Source organism: Acomys minous (genome assembly GCF_964271855.1).
Source record: "Acomys minous genome assembly, chromosome: 19".
Taxonomy (NCBI): Eukaryota; Metazoa; Chordata; class Mammalia; order Rodentia; family Muridae; genus Acomys; species Acomys minous.
Window position 1 is genome coordinate 8,062,501 of NC_140499.1, and position 18,209 is coordinate 8,080,709.

General features: G+C 45.1%; 1 protein-coding gene across 3 annotated transcripts in view; it reads left to right on the plus strand.

Annotated features, from left to right (window-relative positions):
- PLD1 (phospholipase D1) overlaps positions 1-18,209 on the plus strand; it is a 209,369-nt gene that overhangs the window by 74,914 nt on the left and 116,246 nt on the right. For all 3 annotated transcript variants that reach the window (XM_084768482.1, XM_084768481.1, XM_084768483.1), the window contains 5 exons: positions 6,574-6,764; positions 7,199-7,326; positions 12,374-12,519; positions 12,897-13,002; positions 14,344-14,409. In XM_084768482.1, coding sequence (XP_084624608.1) covers positions 6,605-6,764; positions 7,199-7,326; positions 12,374-12,519; positions 12,897-13,002; positions 14,344-14,409 — 606 coding nt within the window. In that variant the 5' untranslated portion in view covers positions 6,574-6,604. The remainder of the gene's footprint in view (positions 1-6,573; positions 6,765-7,198; positions 7,327-12,373; positions 12,520-12,896; positions 13,003-14,343; positions 14,410-18,209) is intronic.

Consider the following 18,209-nt stretch of genomic DNA (forward strand, 5'->3'; position numbering starts at 1 on the left):
ATAAACAGGAAGTAGATAGTTCCAAAAAGGAAAGCAATACTCAGCTCTAGAATGCACCAAATGAAATGAGCAGGAAAGCTCTTGCCAGGTAAAATGCACCTTGGATGTGCAAAAGGTTATCCAATGTGGCCCAAGGACTTAGAGGAACTTGGGGGTGAGTCAAGAAGGATTGTTTTGCTGTCTCTAGGGCTGTCCCCTCTGGAATCAACGGCATCTGTGGGAACTGATTGCTGCATCTATGACTTAAAGCTGCCCTGGTTGCTTAGGGTCAATACTGACAGTGGTTGTCCAGGATCATTATCATAAGTATGCAGATGACACATAATACCAATTGAGATTTGCTAATGGAAAATTAACCATGGATCTGGAGAGATGGCTCATTGGTGAAAAGCACTGGCTGCTGTTCAAGAAGCCCTAGTTTCAATTCCCAGCAGCCTCGTGGTGCCTCACGGCTGTCTGTAGCTCCAGGTACAAGGCATTTGATGCTTCTTTCTGGCCTCTGAGCACTGTGTACTTGTGATCCCCAGACCTACACTGAGGCAAACACTGGTCCAAAAATAAGAATAAAACCTCAAGGGGAAAAATAGACCATGAACCATGTAGCTCTTGCTTGTGTCTTTGGCTGGATAAGAGAAAGTTTGTCTTCTGCTTCCTGTGCTGTGGATCCTTTGAGTTCAAGTTTCTTATCGCCGTCTTCTCTAGACTTGACACCTGTGGGAACAAATCTTACCATTGTTAGATACTTCCTGTGAAAGGTTTGCCATGAAGGCAGACAGGAACAGCCAGAGAGGGAATCGTTCTGGGCTCCCAGTGTTGGATTTGATGTTGCATTGTGAAGGAAGGCAGGGCTTGGAATCACACTTAGAACTATCCAGAATAGCAGTCTCTGAGCAGGAGAGGGGTGTGTGGTCCCTCGCTGTCTGCTCTTCTTGCTCTGGTTGAGGTGCAGGACACGGTTGAAACAGGCTTGTGACTTTCAGGTCAGCCACAGCCCAGCTGCAAGCTGGTGTCCCCGACCTCCTGACGGCCACCTGGGCCAGCTTATATGATTATTGGCATCGTGAAAGTCACAGTGGTACCAGTTTGGAAAGCTGTTGCTATGACTACTCGGGTGATATAGGAGGAGACCTTGGCAAAAGCCTGGTGCGCTAAGTTCCCGTAGCAGGTCTCTATGTTGGTTGGCAATGATGCATCCCATTGGTATTATCTTCTTAGGGTCTTTTGACACCAGGAGGCCATTGCATGTCACAAGGAAGACACCTTGCTGTGGCCTGTATTGGATGGCCTGTAGAGGGCAGCTTCTCTGTGGACAGCTCACTGCTCACATCAGTTAAAAACAATTGCTGAGCATGGCTTCTGTGATCTCTGCGTGGTTCTGGCATTGGCTCATTCTTCCCCAGGAGTGACCTCATCTCTTGCTGGGGACAGGCGTGTGCACTGCAGAATGTGACCGCAGTTCACTCGCCATGGGACCCTCTACAGGTGTGGTATGGCTGCTGGTGGGACCCAGCTCCCAAGATGATTTTGCACTTGGTATCTTTGTACAGTGCCTGGCATGTAGGCCAAACTTAGCAAATGTTAACTCATGCTAATATTTACCTTAGCATCCATTACTACAGCTGGCAACATGACTGTTATTTTAGCTAATGGGCATTGGTTATGCAAGAAAGAAAATACCTGTCCTCATTCCTGGTCCTGAAAATTGAGAATTGAGGAGAAAAGCCTATTTCTCTGCTTCCTTCACTGAGTGATGAGGTTATTGAATAGCTGCTGCAAAGAGTTTTTATTCTAGTATTGAAATTCAGGAAAAAAAATAAAAAGAAAGGAAAGCAACCTTATTTCCATCCCAGATACACATGCAAATAGAATTACAGCCCAGCTGCCCTTACCTCTTCACTGGCAGCTTCTCTTCTTTGTGCAGATAGGGAGATAAAGACCCATAGTTTAAATTTAAGAAGAGATAAGAGAAAGAGCTGCATTATCTCAGATGTAAACACTGGAGGGCTTATGCCACTGCTGGGTAACTCAGGCTGTAACTATGGCAGCTGCTCTCCTCCAAGACAGATCACTGTAATTGAAATAACGCAGTGCGGTGGTGGTGCACATCTTTAACTCCAGCCTTTGGGAGACAAAGGCAGGCAGATCACTGTGAGGTCAAGGCCAGCCTGGTCTACAAAGTGAGCCCAGGACAGCCAAGGCTACACAGAGAAACTCTGTGTTGAAAAACCAAACCAAACCAAACCAGCTAACCAACCAGCCAACCAACCAAACAAACCACACTGATGAGTAAGCGAAGACTTTTGAGCGTAGGAACAAACATGACCTCCCCATTTGATTTCGAAAACTAGTACTAGCAATGGAACTGTGGGACAACAGCTCTTGCAGTTGTGTGGAGAACCAAGTAAAGGCAGCGAAGTCAAATCATGCCTCCTTTTTCCTACTGTTAGAGGTAAAAACCTTTGCCATCTGATGTATAAATCTGCAGACTCTTTGGGTCCCCTATATGAATCTTGCAAGTTCAGGCAGCTGTCCTGACATGTTTCCATTGCTGTAGTGACTGTATTCAGATCATCCTTCCCAAGGTACGGTATTTAAACTAGAGGACCCCTCCTGCTATCATGAAGAGCAGACTTCGTAGAAAAGATTAAAATTCTAATCATTCAAGCCATAAATTAAAGCAAATGCTTGTGAACCTCAGTAAACAAGTTTTTGTAATATGTTAGAACCAGTATGAGTGCTTTAAAGAATCAACCATCCGTAGGATAGATCATTTAGTAGTTAGGAGCATGTGGCGGTTCCGACAGGAATGTCCCCCATAGGCTCATACATTTGAATGCACAGTCACTGGGGAGTGGCACTGCTTGAGAAGGATTGGGAGGCGTGGCCTTGTTGGAGGAAGTGTGCCACTGGGAGTGGGGTTTGAGGTTTCAAAAGCCCAAGCCAGGCTCAATGTGTCTCTCTTCTCCTGCTACCTGTGTGTCTGGTTGTGGAACTCTCAGGCACTTCTCCAGCCCAGTGCACGTCTGCCTCCATGCTGCCATGCCCCTGCCATGAGGATTATGGACTAAACCTCTGAAGCTGTGATGAAGTCCCAATTAAATGCTGTCTTTCATAAGAGTGTAGCCATGGCTATGGTGTCTTTTTACAGCAATGGAGTACAGACCAAGACAGACAGCATGACTATTGAGTTCAATTCCCAGCATCCACGGAGGGTGCCTCACAATACCTGTTGTTCAAGCCCCCCGGGGAATTGATGCCTCCTTCTGGGCTCCTCAAGTATTCATGTGCAATTACTCAATACAGGCATGCACATATGCACATAATTAAAAAAAATAAATCTTAAAAACTATAAAAGGTGCCCCTGATACAAGTTGAGTGCCCCTGGACAAATACCTAAGTTTCATAGAGCAATCATCACACTTATGAAGTATTAAATAAGAAAATTGTGCTATGATTATGCTTATCATGCAATCGGAGCTTTATCGTAAATAATATTTTTCTTTTGCTGTTTCTTTTCTCATTTTCCCTCCAGTTTCCATGTATTATCATCCTTTTTTCTTTTCAGCCTGAAAGAAGCTACTTATTTTAGCCCAAGCCAATGCTTTTATCCTACTTACTCCAACACAGTTTGGTTTCTGTATGTTAACTGCTTTCTAAAAAGCATTTTAGTACTTTGCAGAAAAGGAAGGTCATTTGGAACACCCAACCCCCCTTTTACTCTGCTGAGAAAGTTGGGAAAGTTAACCATAAATCTATTTAATCAATAAAAATGTCTAAAATCATTAAAAATTAACAAATGACAACAATATGATGTAATTTCTTGGTTTTTCTTATCTCATTTCCCCTTCTCACTGCCGCGTCTTTTAAATAATGCAAAACTTGGCTCTTGGTTGGCATCTCACAAGTGGCTCTTTGTTGGATTAGGAGAAAAGGAAACAGATATTTTAACCCTGGCCCAAGGCAACACATCCCCAGTGGAAGCTGAACAAACATTAATTAGATTATTTAGGCCGAGAAGCGTTCTGTCACCTACCATCTTATTTAAACGTAAAACTACTTACAGTAATTCCTGGAGATAGGAAGGTAGTTAAGTCAGTTAAGTGGTCATGGAGTCTAAAATATCTTTATGGCATCTTTTGTATATAGTTAAGGCTTTATTGTTAAAGAGACACTGGGAGTGAAGTTTGTAGACGAGGAAGCTAAGAACTGGAGGCCTAAAGTGACTTAGTCCTGTGAACACTAAAGTGTAGGAAAATTTCATTTCCTGTTCATGACATTACAGTCAGCATGTACAAAGACCCACCCCAGGATATGGCTGCGTATCAGCACTTGCAAGCAATGTGCACATCTCCAAAAATTAGAAAGAGAATTTGGAAATTTGGCAATGGTGAAGTACCAATTCAGATTTAAACTTCCTTACAGTCAACAGAGAGGGAGAGAGAGAGAGAGAGAGAGGGAGGGGGAGAGGGAGAAGGAGAGGGAGAGGGAGAGGGAGAGAAAGAGGAGGGGCTGGGTACCCAGTTCTCAGGAAACTATGATACACAGGACAAACCAGGACTTCTTTACTCTACCCCGTCTTTGCATTTCCAACAGTTCTTGGCCAGATACAGCAGTATCTAGGTTTTGGAGACTTGTTTACATAGGTGCTGCCTAAGTTGGCCCCACAGGGCACACCTAGCCTCTCCGTAGAACCTGTAGGAAAGAACCCAGCCAGGCTTTGTCTTCTCGCGGTGGTCTGTTCTCAGGGGGTTCAAGCCCTTGGAGGTGGCCTGGGATGAACTTGGGATTACGTTGCTGTTTTCCCCAACCCACACAAGAGGTGTTCCTTAATTCACCTTCTCATTTCCTATAACCGTGTATGTGCACGTGTGTGCGAGCCCGAGTGTGAGCTTGTGTATGTGTGTGCATGCACACATGTGTGTGTACGTGTATGAATGTGCATGTATCACTGCACACGTCCAGGAGTTGGTGCTCTCTCACCACTGTGGGTTCCAGAGGCTGAACTCAGCTGGCCAAGCTCACATGGCAAATGGCTGTGTTCGCTAGACTGTCTCCCAGGCCCCCTCTTTATACCTTCCGTCATTGCTTCTCACACAAGGTGAGTGCTAAGTTAATGTTTGTGAGATAGAGTAGAAAGTGATCACATGCAGCCATGTGATCCTCCTCCCAGCTTAGACCTGGCTGTAGCCGAAATGATTTCTACATCGGGCGTTATGGACTTTTCATTCAGCTTTGACAGCAGTGCTCAAGGCTTAAGCCTCCATATTTTAAATGAAAAATAAAATCTATATGAAGTCTTTTCCCTGGGTACTGATGTGCAGTGACTCATGTTATTAAGTGTCAGGATGAAATGGAACCAGTTTTTCTTTAAAAAAAAAAAGGGGGGGGGAGAAATAATAATCCTAGCACTTCTGGTATCTTTAGGCATATTAATCCATTTTCTTTCAAGACACACAAACCACAGCTCATGCAGTGTCATGGCTGAAACCTCACAGGTCCAGAGAAAATATAGAAAGGTTATGTTTTCACAAACGTTTATCCTTTTCACTATTGCATGTGTGTGGCATGTGTGTGAGTGTCAGAGGACTTCAGATGTCAGCACTTTGCTTCCCAGTCTGGGTTCTGGGATCTATCCCAAGTCACCAAGCTTGGGCGGCAAGTTCCCTTAACTACCCAGCTCTCTCATCGGGTATAAAAATGATCTTTACATCGACATCCCAATTTGTGTGTAGGAAACTCCCTTGACTTTGTTTAGGAAAATGTTACTTATTTTATATGTATTATACATTTTACATGCATTATTCTTTCTTTGTTTCTTTCTCTTTTTTCTTTCTTTCTTTCTCTTTTTTTTTAATTTTTGGTTTTTCGAGACAGGGTCTCCCTGTGTTAGCCTTGGCTGTCCCGGACTCAAACTCACTGCGATCTGCCTGTCTCTGCTTCCTAAGTGCTGGGATTAAAGGCATGCACTACCATGCCCAGCTTCTTTCTTTCTTTCTTTCTTTCTTTCTTTCTATCTATCTATCTATCTATCTATCTATCTATCTAATTTGAGAAAGGATTTTTGCTGTATAGGCTTAGCTGCCCTGGAACAACTCAGTATGTAGACCAGGCTGACCTTGAACTCATAGAAATGTGCCTGCCTCAGTCTCTAAGGTGCTGGAATTAAAGGTATGCCCCCTGTCCTGGGCTGTGTTTGTATTCTTAATTTGAACACTTTTATTAAATAAAGAAGCACACCTTTTTCTCTGCAAAAGCATTTCCAGTAACACTCGCTTTAGTCTCTCCTCATTTATTCAAGTCATAAAATATGATGAGAGAAATGCTGGCATTTTGTTCCATGCGGTGTTGCTCTATTTTTCTTCCCTACAACTGATTAGCTCCGCGTTTCCAGCAAGGTAGGAATTGTTTGAATGAGTTGCAGCAAAATCAACTGTGTGGTGGTTTGGGGTAGCCGCGCCTCTCCTAGAATCGCTTTGTTTTTGTATATGCTTTATTTACGTCTGGTTTCAAATCACGTGATAAGGGATTCCCACAGCCACGTGTGTCTGAGTGACGCCTTTTTCTCTTCCCCAGCCCCTCTGCTTTCACCCCGTCAGAAGTTAGCATGTCACTGAAGAGCGAGCCCAGAGTTAACACCTCTGCACTGCAGAAGATCGCCGCGGACATGAGCAATCTCATAGAAAACCTCGATACGCGGGAACTCCACTTTGAGGGAGAGGAGGTGGATTACGACGCCTCTTCAGGAGACCCCAAGACTCAGGAAGGTAAGGACAGATGCTGGCGGGGGTTTCTGAGCATGCACTTTTCTGGGCTTCCCCATCATCCTATCCTTGTCCCCTGTCTCCGTTAAGCTATATCTCTCAGTGAAGTTCCTTCCCAGACTTCAAAAAGAAGCCTTTCTTCCTTTTTACGTCCCCATAACATTATCTCTGATATCATATAATGTCCCTTAATGCTCGCCCACCTCAAGGCCCCAGTGATGGGTGGCTCCCTTGGTCCTGAGGTCCTCTCTCCTAATATGCCAGCTCCTTTCCCAAGACAATCATGTGGGTCTCCTGGATCAAAGTCTCAGGTGCTCGGGCTTGGTGGCAGAATCCTCACCCACTGGCCCACCTCATCAGCCCCATCTTAACTCCTACAAGGTGCACTGCTGCTCCAGTCCCTTGCTGGAATGACCTTTGCCCTTTGTCCTTTGCAGAGTGCATCCCATTCTCTTCTATTTACAACACGCAAGGATTTAAGGAGCCCAACATCCAGACTTACCTCTCCGGCTGTCCCGTAAAAGCGCAAGTCCTGGAAGTGGAGCGCTTCACGTCTACGACAAGGGTCAGAGCACCTCGGGGTTCATCCGGTTTCCCTTTTATCCGCTATGTGTCCCTAACCAACGCTGACTCCACATCTGGCTATGATGCTGTTGGTTGGGCTTTGGCTCCTTATCATCTGACCTCAGTCTATCATGTGTCATCTGGGCTGCCTGCATCCTTTTCCTCTGTGGCCTCCCTGCCAGGAAGAAGTCATCAATGAGTGGGCACCAGAGTCCATGTCAGAGGCAGCCCCTACTCCCTGTATTAGGGGACCCACAGGGAGACTGTGTTACTATGGACTACACCTGAGCAGGGAATCTAGGTCCTCTCCATGTATGGTCCTTAGTTGGTGCATCAGTCTCTACAGCATGCCCACCCTCACCTCTGTGCGCCTAGATTCCTTGGCTCCATTGGTGTCCTTGTGGAGCTCCTGTCCCCTTCAGGTCTTTTTATTGCCCCCCAACTCTTCCATAAGACTACCTGTGCTCCACCCCAAAGTTTGGCTTTGAGGCTTAGCATCTGCTTCAATCTCCCGCTGGGTGGAGTCTTTCAGGGGACCTCTATGATAGGCTCCCTTCCTGTTCCCTCTCTTTAACCACTTCCAGAGTCTAGTCGATTTGCCTTTCTGAATGAGAATCAAGCATTAGGGTCTTCCTTGTTATTTAGCTTCCTTAGGTCTATGTATTAGACTGTGGTTCTCCCGTGTTATGGGGCTGATATACACTTATGAGTGAGTATATTCTATGTGTGTCTTTCTTGGTCTGGGTTCCCTCACTCAGGATGATCTTTTCCAACTCTATCCATTTGCCTGCAAATTACAAGGAAGTTTGTTTGTTTGTTTGTCTGTTTTGTTGTTGTTGTTGTTGTTTTTTCTGAGACAGGGTTTCTCTGTGTAGCCTTGGCTGTCCTGGACTCACTTTGTAGACCAGCCTGGCCTTGAACTCATAGCAATCCGCCTGCCTCTGCCTCCCAAGTGCTGGGATTAAAGGCGTGCACCACCATACCTGGCATTAAAAGAAAGTTTTTAATAGCCAAGTAGTATTCCATTGTATAAATGTGCCACAGTTTCTTTATCCATTCTTTTGTTGAGGGACATCTTGATTGTTTTCAGTTTCTGGCTATTATGAATGAAGCTGCTGTGAACATAGTTGAGCAAATGTCCTTGTTATATAGTGGAGCATCTTTTGGGTATATGCCCAAGAGTGGTATGGCTGGGCTTTTAAGTAGCACTGTTCCCAACTTTCTGAGAAAGCACCAGATTGATTTCCACAGTGGTTGTACAAGTTTGCACTCCCACTAGCGATGGAGGAGCATTCCCCTTTCTCCACGTCCTTGCCAGCATGTGCTGTCACGTGAGTTTCTGATCTTAGCCATTCTGGTAGGTATAAGATGGAATCTCAGAGTCCTTTTGATTTGCATTTCCCTGATAACTAAGGACATGGAACATTTCTTTAAGTGTTTCTCAGCCATTTGATATTCCTCTGTTGAGAATTCTCTGTTTAGCTCTTTACTCCGTTTTTTAATTGGATTGTTCAGTTTGTTGGTGTTTAATTTCTTGAGTTCTTGATATATTTTGGATAATATCCTTCTGTCAGATGTAGGGTTGGTGAAGATATTTTCCCAGTCTGTAGGCTGTTGCTTTGTTCTGTTGACAGTGTCCTTCACCTTACAGAAGCTTTTCAGTTTCATAAGGTCCTATTTATTAATTGTTGACCCTGAGTTGTTGGTGTTCTGTTCCGGAAGTTGTCTCCTATGCCAATGAGTTCTAGGGTCTTCCCTACTTTTTCTACTAACAGATTTAGTGTGTCTGGTTTTATGTTGAGGCCTTTAATCCATTTGTACTTGAGTTTAGTACAGGGTGATAAAATGGGTCTATTTGCATACTTCTATTTTCAGACATAAAGTTACCAGCACCATTTGTTGAAGATGCTATCTTTTTTCCATTGTATGGATTTGGCTCCTTTGTCAAAAATCAAGTGTCCATAGGTGTGTGGGTTTATTTCTTGTTCTTCAATTTGATTCCATTGATCCCCCTGTCTGTTTCTATGGCAGTACCATGGTTTTTTTATTTCTGTTGCTCTATAGTACAACTTGAGATCAGGGATGGAGATTCTTCCAGAAGATCTTTTATTTTACAGGATTGTCTTAGCTATACAGGCTTTTTGTTGTTGTTTTTCCCTATGAGGTTGAGAATTGTTCTTTCAAGGTCTGTACAGAATTGTATCGGCATTTCTTTGTTTTTATTTTGGATAGCATTCAAGGGCTGGCGAGGTGGTTCAGTAGGTAAAGGCCCTTGCTGAGAAGACTGAGAACCTAAGTTTGATCTCTGAACCAGGTGAGGGAGTGGAGAACTGACTCCTGGAAGTTGTTCTCGGATCTCCACCTGGGTTATATTACACACACACACACACACACACACACACACACACACACACACACACACTCAAAGAGAGACATAAAAGTAAGTAAGTGCATGAGAAGAAGCAAACACAAAAGAACAGTATCACTCAAGGCACTTTATTAATTTAATGACTGGCAAGATGCCTGTCTCTCCAGTACTCCTTTCACTTGGGCTTTTGGCTTACATCTATGAGGTGCCAAACCCAGGACAAAAGGCTAACTGAGGTGCCTATTTAACATAGCAAAGCAGAGCTGGCCACCAGGTTCTCCCAGCATCCCTCAGTCTCTACCTGCTACAGGGTGTGGTTGGCATAGGCACCGCCCCCCCCCCACCCCAATCCTAAGCTTCTGCAGCCCAGAGGCTGGACTGCCTTTTCTTCAGAGGCCTGCACTGTATACTCCAGCCAGTTTGGTTACCTGCCCCCTCCTCATCTACCCTTTACTCCCCTGTCCCCTCCCCCTGCTCCTCGCATAGCCCGGGGTCATGTCCACTCTGACTCTCCAGATGACCTTGCCTCTGGTTATGCTCTTCCTTTTATCTACAATAAATCGTCTCCTTCACCTACCTAGGAGCACCCATGCCATTGTTTTTTGTTTCTTTTTCTCATTCAATATCCATTCTACCTGAAGGCCAAATACAAGTCAAGAGAAACTTAACTTTTCCTAAGGCTCCTTTAGGAAGAAAATATAAATTCTACTTATCTCTTTTTTTAAAAAAAAAGTCCAGATATTGGATTGTAAGGAGCTATACTCAGAAGCATTGCTGAGAGACTTCTGCTGTCAAACTCTATCTCTGGTTTATCCTTGGGGATTCCATCCTTCAGTCCTTGGGACCCCACTCTTCACTCTCCTGGACCCCACACTCCAGTCTCTGGGATACTACTTTTCAGTCTTCTGGACCCCACTGTCCAGTCCCTGGAGCCCCACTGTCCAGCCCCCTGGAGTCTGTTCTCAGTCCTCCAGGTGTTACCTCTGGTCCCTGGAGCCCCACCCCCAGTGTCTGAGACTCCACCCTCTCTGTTTTCTCTGAACATTGGAAAGGATTTAGAATTCAGAGCAAAGCAGAGCACGTAGAAACAGATTGGCTGGGGAGACTGTCTGTTTGTTGCTGCTTGGATTTCACAGTAGTCAGGTCTAGCAGCTGGAGAATGGTGACCTTTGTCCCTCACGTTAAGACCTAGTCATGACTGAGTAGGCTGCGTTGGCTTCTGCCTCCACACACACACACAGAACCATAACCTTCGCTCAGTGTCAGGCTCTTGGAGGCAGCTGTGCAGCTCTGATGGCCTACTGGTGTGGAGGCATGATCTGTCTGATGGTGTCCATCCTGTGCTCCGGGCTCTGTTCTTTCCTCCCCACCCCCATCTCTGTGTCTCTGTCTCTTCTGCTCTCCCTCTCTTTCAGAGAGAGTCTCCTGAAGTCCAGCCAGCCCTTACATTTTGCACATATTACTGCTTTTTAACTGAGGCTGACCTTGAACTCCAACCTGCTGAGTGCTGGAGTTACAGGCCTGTGCCTCCACATTGGGTTTCTTTACTGTAAGCCGTCTGAAGAGTTGAGATCTGCTGTAGGCTTTTCCTTGGTTTAGGGTTGCATTTCTCTGATGAGCCACATCTCTAAGATGCCCTTTGCCTTTTTATTTGGTTTGCCAGCTTTTAGACGGCAGGCATACTGCGTAGGGCTTGGATGCACAAACTCTGGAGCTGAACTGTGGGCTTGAGTTTGTGCCTTCGCTTCGGCATCTCACACAGGTTGCTGAACCTCTCAGTTTCTGTGCCCTGAACACTGGGTCTAATAGTACTTATCCTCTGTGTTTCCTAGAGGGACTTAACACTAGTACTGACAAGCTCACGTTTGTGTTAGGTACTGTGTACTCAACACTGCAGCCACTTTCTCTATGTTCTTGAGCCCTGGCAGTGCCTCCTGCAGGGCTTTGTGTAGACAAGGCTGGTCCTCTCCATCCGCACTGTCTCCACTGTCTGTGCATGACCAGGGCCCTCAGTGCTTACCACAGCCCCACTGTTTCCTTCCTTTCCAATGTAAAGGAGTGTGGATGTGGTATAGTGTGTATACATTGAGGGAAAAGAATTTGTAGGCATTTGTCTGTGTGACACAATGTTTGTTTCATGTAATTTATCATGTGAACACTTAAGAAAATATTTCTGTGATTAGGTGCTTTAAAAAAAAAAAAGTTAAGTACAATGGACCCTATGTCCAGCTCCCTCACTGAGGTGGTGCTAACAGTGAGCTCTAGGAGAAGGAGAGCTAATTTTCTTTAGGGGTGTGGCCCCTGGTAGGTCCACCACTCTCCTGTGAGTGGCCCCGCACACGAGCATATGGGCAGCACACATTGGACTGGGCAGGTTATTTAAAAAATGAGGAAGGGAAAAGAGGGAGAGGTAGGAGGTGGGGGGGGGTGGATCTAGGAAGTTAGGGGGAGGACCAACGGTGAATATGATCAGAATACACTGTATGAAATTCTAAGCAAATTAGTAAAGATAGTATTTCTAAAAAAATATTAAATATGAACACAAAATAGACTGAACTTAGGTTTACTTGAATATTGCTTAGAAATTAGCTGCTGTTTGCTGAGAAATTTCAGAACTTTCCCCATCTAAGATAACAACCATATTAAAAAAAAACAAAACAAAACCAATCTGTCACTGTAGGTGCCTAGTATCAACTTGTACACCATCGAGTTAACACACGGGGAATTCACGTGGCAAGTGAAGCGGAAATTCAAGCACTTCCAAGAGTTTCACAGAGAGCTGCTCAAGTACAAAGCCTTCATCCGAATCCCCATTCCCACCAAAAGGTAACCGCGGCAGAGCCAACACGAAGTCACCTCGGTTTGCATGGACGCGGCACGCGTGCTATCCTTTTCATAGGCTACCTAATTCTATTTCTGGTAGATATTTTCAATTGCATGGCTCTTTTAAAAGTGAACCGCATCAGCTGTGTGCATTTGATGACAGCCTGGGATCCCCAGTGCTTGGGAGGAGGGGACAAGAGGGACAGGAGTTCCAGGCTAGTCTTGGCTATAGAGTGAGTTGGAAGCCGCCAGCCTGGGCTACATGAGGACATTTTAAGCATTGAGAGGAATGAAAATAACAAACAACGGTATGAAAGATAGCATGAGATAATTAAAGAATAGTCTAGTAGCTGTTTGTGTTGTGTGTCTCTGTGTTTCAGACACACATTTAGAAGACAAAATGTCAAAGAAGAGCCGCGAGAGATGCCCAGTCTGCCCCGTTCATCAGAAAACACAATCCAGGAAGAGCAGTTCTTTGGCAGGAGGGTGAGTCGTTGTTTTGCTGCTTTGTGGAAATTTAATTGTACTTATTGCTATTTGTGTGGGCGCACTCACGTGGGCGCACATGCATGCACATGCGTGAGTGCATGCATGCACATGCGTGAGTGCATGTGTGTGCCATGGCACATAGCATATGTGAACAGTGATCATAAGACATGTTTGTGGAGTTGGTTCTTTCCTGCCATATTTTTATGGCTTCCCAAGCTCAAATCCCTGTCTTTGGGCTTGTGTGGGAAACTCTTTTTCCTGCTGAGCCCTCTCTCTGGTTCCATTGTTCTTTTTTTTTTTTTTAATCATTCCTTAGCACTGTAAGAGCATAGTACCTAAAGAGAGCTTTCTTTTCTTGAAAAATGTAAGTTGTAGTATATCTTTGAGTTATTTAAATGTTAGAGTTGAAAAATACAAGTTTTGGGTTAAAAAGATTTAAGGTGGCCAGTTATGGAGTTGCTAGGGACATGTGTGGTCAGCTGGTGAAAGCCTGGCCTGGAATGCCCACCATATGAGGCTCGATCCCCAGGACCACTAGTGCCAGCTCTTCTGGCATGCCTGCATTTCCAGCTTGGAAGGATCAGAAATACTGGGCTTTGTCTTTGATTACATAGCAAATTTAAAGCCAGCCTAGTCCACAGGAAACCCCAGGTTTTTTGTTTGTTTGTTTGCTTTTTTGTTTTTGTTTTTTTGGAAACTCTGTTTTAAACAAACAAAATTTACCTATTATGAGCAATCCTGTTCTGATATATATCAAGGATTAAAAGCACAGCTCAGGTCTTGTCTTGTCAGCCTGAAGGCTAACCTGCCACCTTGGCCTAGGGGACAAAACCTCTGGATGTGCCCGGGCAGGTTCTAGATTAGGTTTATTGAGGGGGAAGAGCCCACTTCACCATAAGCAGTGCCCTGCAGTGGGCTACCATTCTGGACTGAATAGAAATGAAAGCTGAACTCCAGAGTTCACCACTCTGTGCCCTCTCTGTGAGTGCAGGGTGACCAGCTAGCCCCCGCTCACTCTTACCACACCCTTTGTGCTCCGTAATGGACTGTGTCCCTTCAAACTGTAGGCCAAACTAAACTCTTTCTTGTCAGGGAAGATAACAACTGCAAAGACCTAAGCACGTTGAAAATTAAATACCAACAGCAAGAAGAGGCATAAGTAGCACGCCAAGAGACAACAGGTGCTGTACTTACTGCCGAATGACAGAGTATAATAAAATGGCTTTCAGATGTTAAAACGAGACCTGATCTAATCATCGACTGTTTAAGTTTTCTACAGACATGATTATGTTCAACCGTATCTAAAATGCAAAATGTTTTTTTTTTTTATTATTATAGAAGCAACTGGAGGATTACTTGACGAAAATACTAAAAATGCCCATGTACAGAAACTATCACGCCACGGTAAGTGCCCTCCAGTGGTGTCGAAGGGACCTACGCGAGCCTAAACTGCAGCTAACTTTTGGGTAGTTTCATGAACATAAGTGCTTTTGGTTCTTGACTTACATTAAATTAACTTTGACTGGCTGGATCCAGTTTATAATGATGACCCTGCTATTTTAAAAATATTGAGTAGCTCTTGCTGTATCTGTAGAATAGATTCAAATGAAGTTGAAAGCTACTATGGGCTAGCCATCCAGAAATTGTCCCCTTTCTCTCCATGGGTTTCTAGAATGAAACCAAAAGGCCAACTGTCATGCAGGGCTGCACATCCCCAGGTGAGACAGAGCATTCTTTGACTGCCATCCAATTCGGCTTGTGTTTTCCTTGTGAAAGTGAGAAGCAAAGGGAAACCAGGGGAAGAAAGACCCTTGCAAAATGTAAGGAAAGAGGGAAGGCTGGTAGGGCTTAGAGGCCACAGAGACATAGCCTGGGAGGGCTGCTGGCAGCCAGCAGGAGGAAGCCGGCTTTGCGGTGTCAGCAAACAGACAGCTTTGGTTCGGAGAGGCCCTCGAATGGGGAGTGGAGTGTTTTTCAAAGATTAGCTTTCAGTTCTGCTGAGGTCTGAACAATGGGGAATGCCTGGATTATAATATTTCTCTCCAGCCGCACCGACTCTTGCTGGGAGCGCATCCACACAGAAGTGTTGTTGCCTGTAGAGTGTATGAGTTCACACAGGTGCGATTTGGCTTCTGGCTTAGAGAATGGTGGCCCATAAGCACATGGACTGAAGAGAGGAGAGGAAGCGAGAGTGCCTGGCTCTGCTGTTTCCTGCACAAGAGCTTCCTTACTGCTGTCTGCTGGTCCAAACACACACCCAGCTGGTCTCCCTCTTAACACACAAAGGGCCTGAGCCAGGCCTCTGATGTTTCTGCGGTGACTTGCAGTGCCGTAGTCCTGGCCTAGAGGAGTCTTTCAAGGTTTTGTAACTGTGGAAACTCAGGAGATCTACAATTTGGGTCTCCCCGGAGGCTCTCAAGAGAAGGATGATGGGAGGGGACTTATTCCAGCTCATGATGGCAAAAATAACATAATGATCAAACTCTGTTGTTTTTATGGGACATGCAGCTCCCAGCTGTGCTCTCTGACCTCAGATGCGCTATTCTCTCAGTGCAGATGCATGCCAAGGGACCTAACTCCCACATGCAGCCCCACCCACTTCTGCTCTTTTGTCCATGACTCCTGCATCATTTCTTTTGGCTGAGGGTAGCAGCAATTGGGGAGTTCAGTCCTCCCTCCCTCCCTCCCTCCCTCCCTCCCTCCCCTTCTCTCTCTTTCTCTCTTTCTCTGTCTCTCTCTCTCTCTCTCCAGCTGTCTTTACATTTTAGATTGTGATGTTGCGCAAAGAATGGTTATAGTTTAAAGAGATGTTTAGTTTAATTACTTTTCCAATCATAAAAATCTTTCCAAATTGAAGCCACATTATATTTATAAACTCAGGAAGCCAGCAGGGAGCACTTTTTTTTTTTTCTATTTCTCTGTGTAGCCTTGGCCATCCTAGATTCGCTTTGTAGACCAGGCTAGCCTTGAACTCACAGTGATATGCCTGTCTCTGACTCCTGTATGCTAGGATTAAAGGTGTGTGCCACCACTGCCCAACAACCCAAGGAGTGCCTTATAAGCACTGCTTTTGGAGGAGAAAAACTAGCTCATAACCTAATGAATGTACCTTCCCTCCTTGCTTCTGATGGTTGGCCAGACGCTCCCTCCAACGGCGGGCTCCTCTATATGGGTTCATTCAAGTGCACCGCATGATCTGCCTGTCTGAAGCCACTGACATGCCCCCTCATGGCTAATTTCACCCAGTCTCCAAACTAGATACACAGGCCGCATGTTATTTTGTACAATTATGTTTCTTTCTGTGTGTTTCCTATAATAACCGAAAAGTATTAAAGGGCCCAATTGCAAAGGGCTTGGTTCAAGTTACTCATTTATTTTATTTTAAAGTAACACACTTATATTTTATAAGGCAAGTCTACTTGAAGGTAACTCAAATCTTTTTCTTTTTTCTGTGTGGTATGTGCATGTATAGGGTTCAAATGTACACATGTGTAGAAGCCAGAGGTTAACGTCACAGGTCAACTGACTTTTTAAGACATGATCTCTCCCTGAATCTAGAACTCACTGATTAGTGAGGTTGGCATGCCATTGAACTGCCTTCTACCAGGTCTGGGATAAGGACATTGCTGCCATACCTAGCATTTTAGACAGGTGCCTGGGATCTGAACCCAGGTCCTAATGATGACATAGGCATTTTACCCACTGAGCCGTCTCCTCAGCCCTTAACTCACGTCTTTAAAATAAGCCATGGACGGTTTATCTCTAGGTCTGTGCAGATCTGTGCCTGAGGGCTGGGGTCGTAGCTCAGTTTAGAGGGTACCTCCTCTCCAGTCCCCAAACTGTGGAAACCAGGTGTGCTGGCACATGCCTGAAATCCTAGACTCAGGAGGTAGAAGGAAGCAAGAGAATCGCAAATTCAGCTCCACAGTGTGAGGTCAGTGTGGGCTGATTTCACAAAGATGACACTCCGCCTCAAGAAGCAAACAAAAAACATACTGTCTTTGGGATCTGTTTGTTTATTTGTTTGTTTGTTTGTGTGATTCTCATCAGGAGGATTTGGAAACTAAATTGACATGCTATGGCGCATTTTGTCACAGGTAAAGGACTTTGAAGGCCCAAGAAAGATTTGCCGATATAGTATTGGCATAAGAGGGTTTAACCAGAGCTGGGCTAGGATCCAAACCGGGCTTTAGTTTGCTCAGAGCTTTAGAAACTAGCCCTGACTGGTCCTTTCCTCTTCGTTTTATACAGGCTTTTGTTGATTTTGCGTGCCAGGTAACTACGTTTTCATCCAGGATCAAGAAGGTTTCTTTGTCTCTATTTCCTTCTGTAGCTCTTACAGAGTAGCCTAGCTGTTGATGGGGGTTCATCCCGGACTTCGCTGGGAGATTACCACACTCAGTTCTCCTTACTGTTTGGTAAAATGGGCAAAAATGTCAATGTGGAAATGCAGCTCTCACCTCAGTAGGAAGGAGAAACTCTCTCAGAGCAAAATATGAGTGAGCATGAGCTGGGTCGCAGAGCTCCCCAAACGCCGTTTCCACACCTGTGCAAGTGGCTCTGTGAGACTTTATTAGTTCCAGAACAAAGACACAGTGTGTATCAGATGCTGTGGTGGGAACCATAGGTAGGCAGGTGGCCACAGAGCAGGGACAACCCGGATGTAGTTTTAGGTGCTATTTGATGAGTTTCTTAATCTTATGGGGGTCCTGAGTGGCTGAGATTGCATATTCAAGTTTTGCTAGTCACAAGGGAGTTAGATCAGACCCAGGGATGATAATGACTGATTTTCAAAGGGACACTAAATAGCCCAGGATAATTTGGCTCTGGTCTGCAGCATTGTATCTCCGCATAATTAGTCATTTGGCCTTGTAGACTATCTACTGCAAGGACAGCTTGTCCCCTTTTTCACCCTCCCTTTTGAGAATTATCACAGTGTGTTTCATTTCTCCATACACACTCACACACACACACACATACACAAACATACACACACACACACAGACACACATGCACACATGCACACATGCACACACACAGACACAGACACAGACGCACACACAAACATACACACACACACACACACACGCACGCACATGCACACACACACCATGCACACACACACAGACACAGACACACACGCACACACAAACATACATGCACACACGCACACACGCGCACACACAAACACACACGCACACACA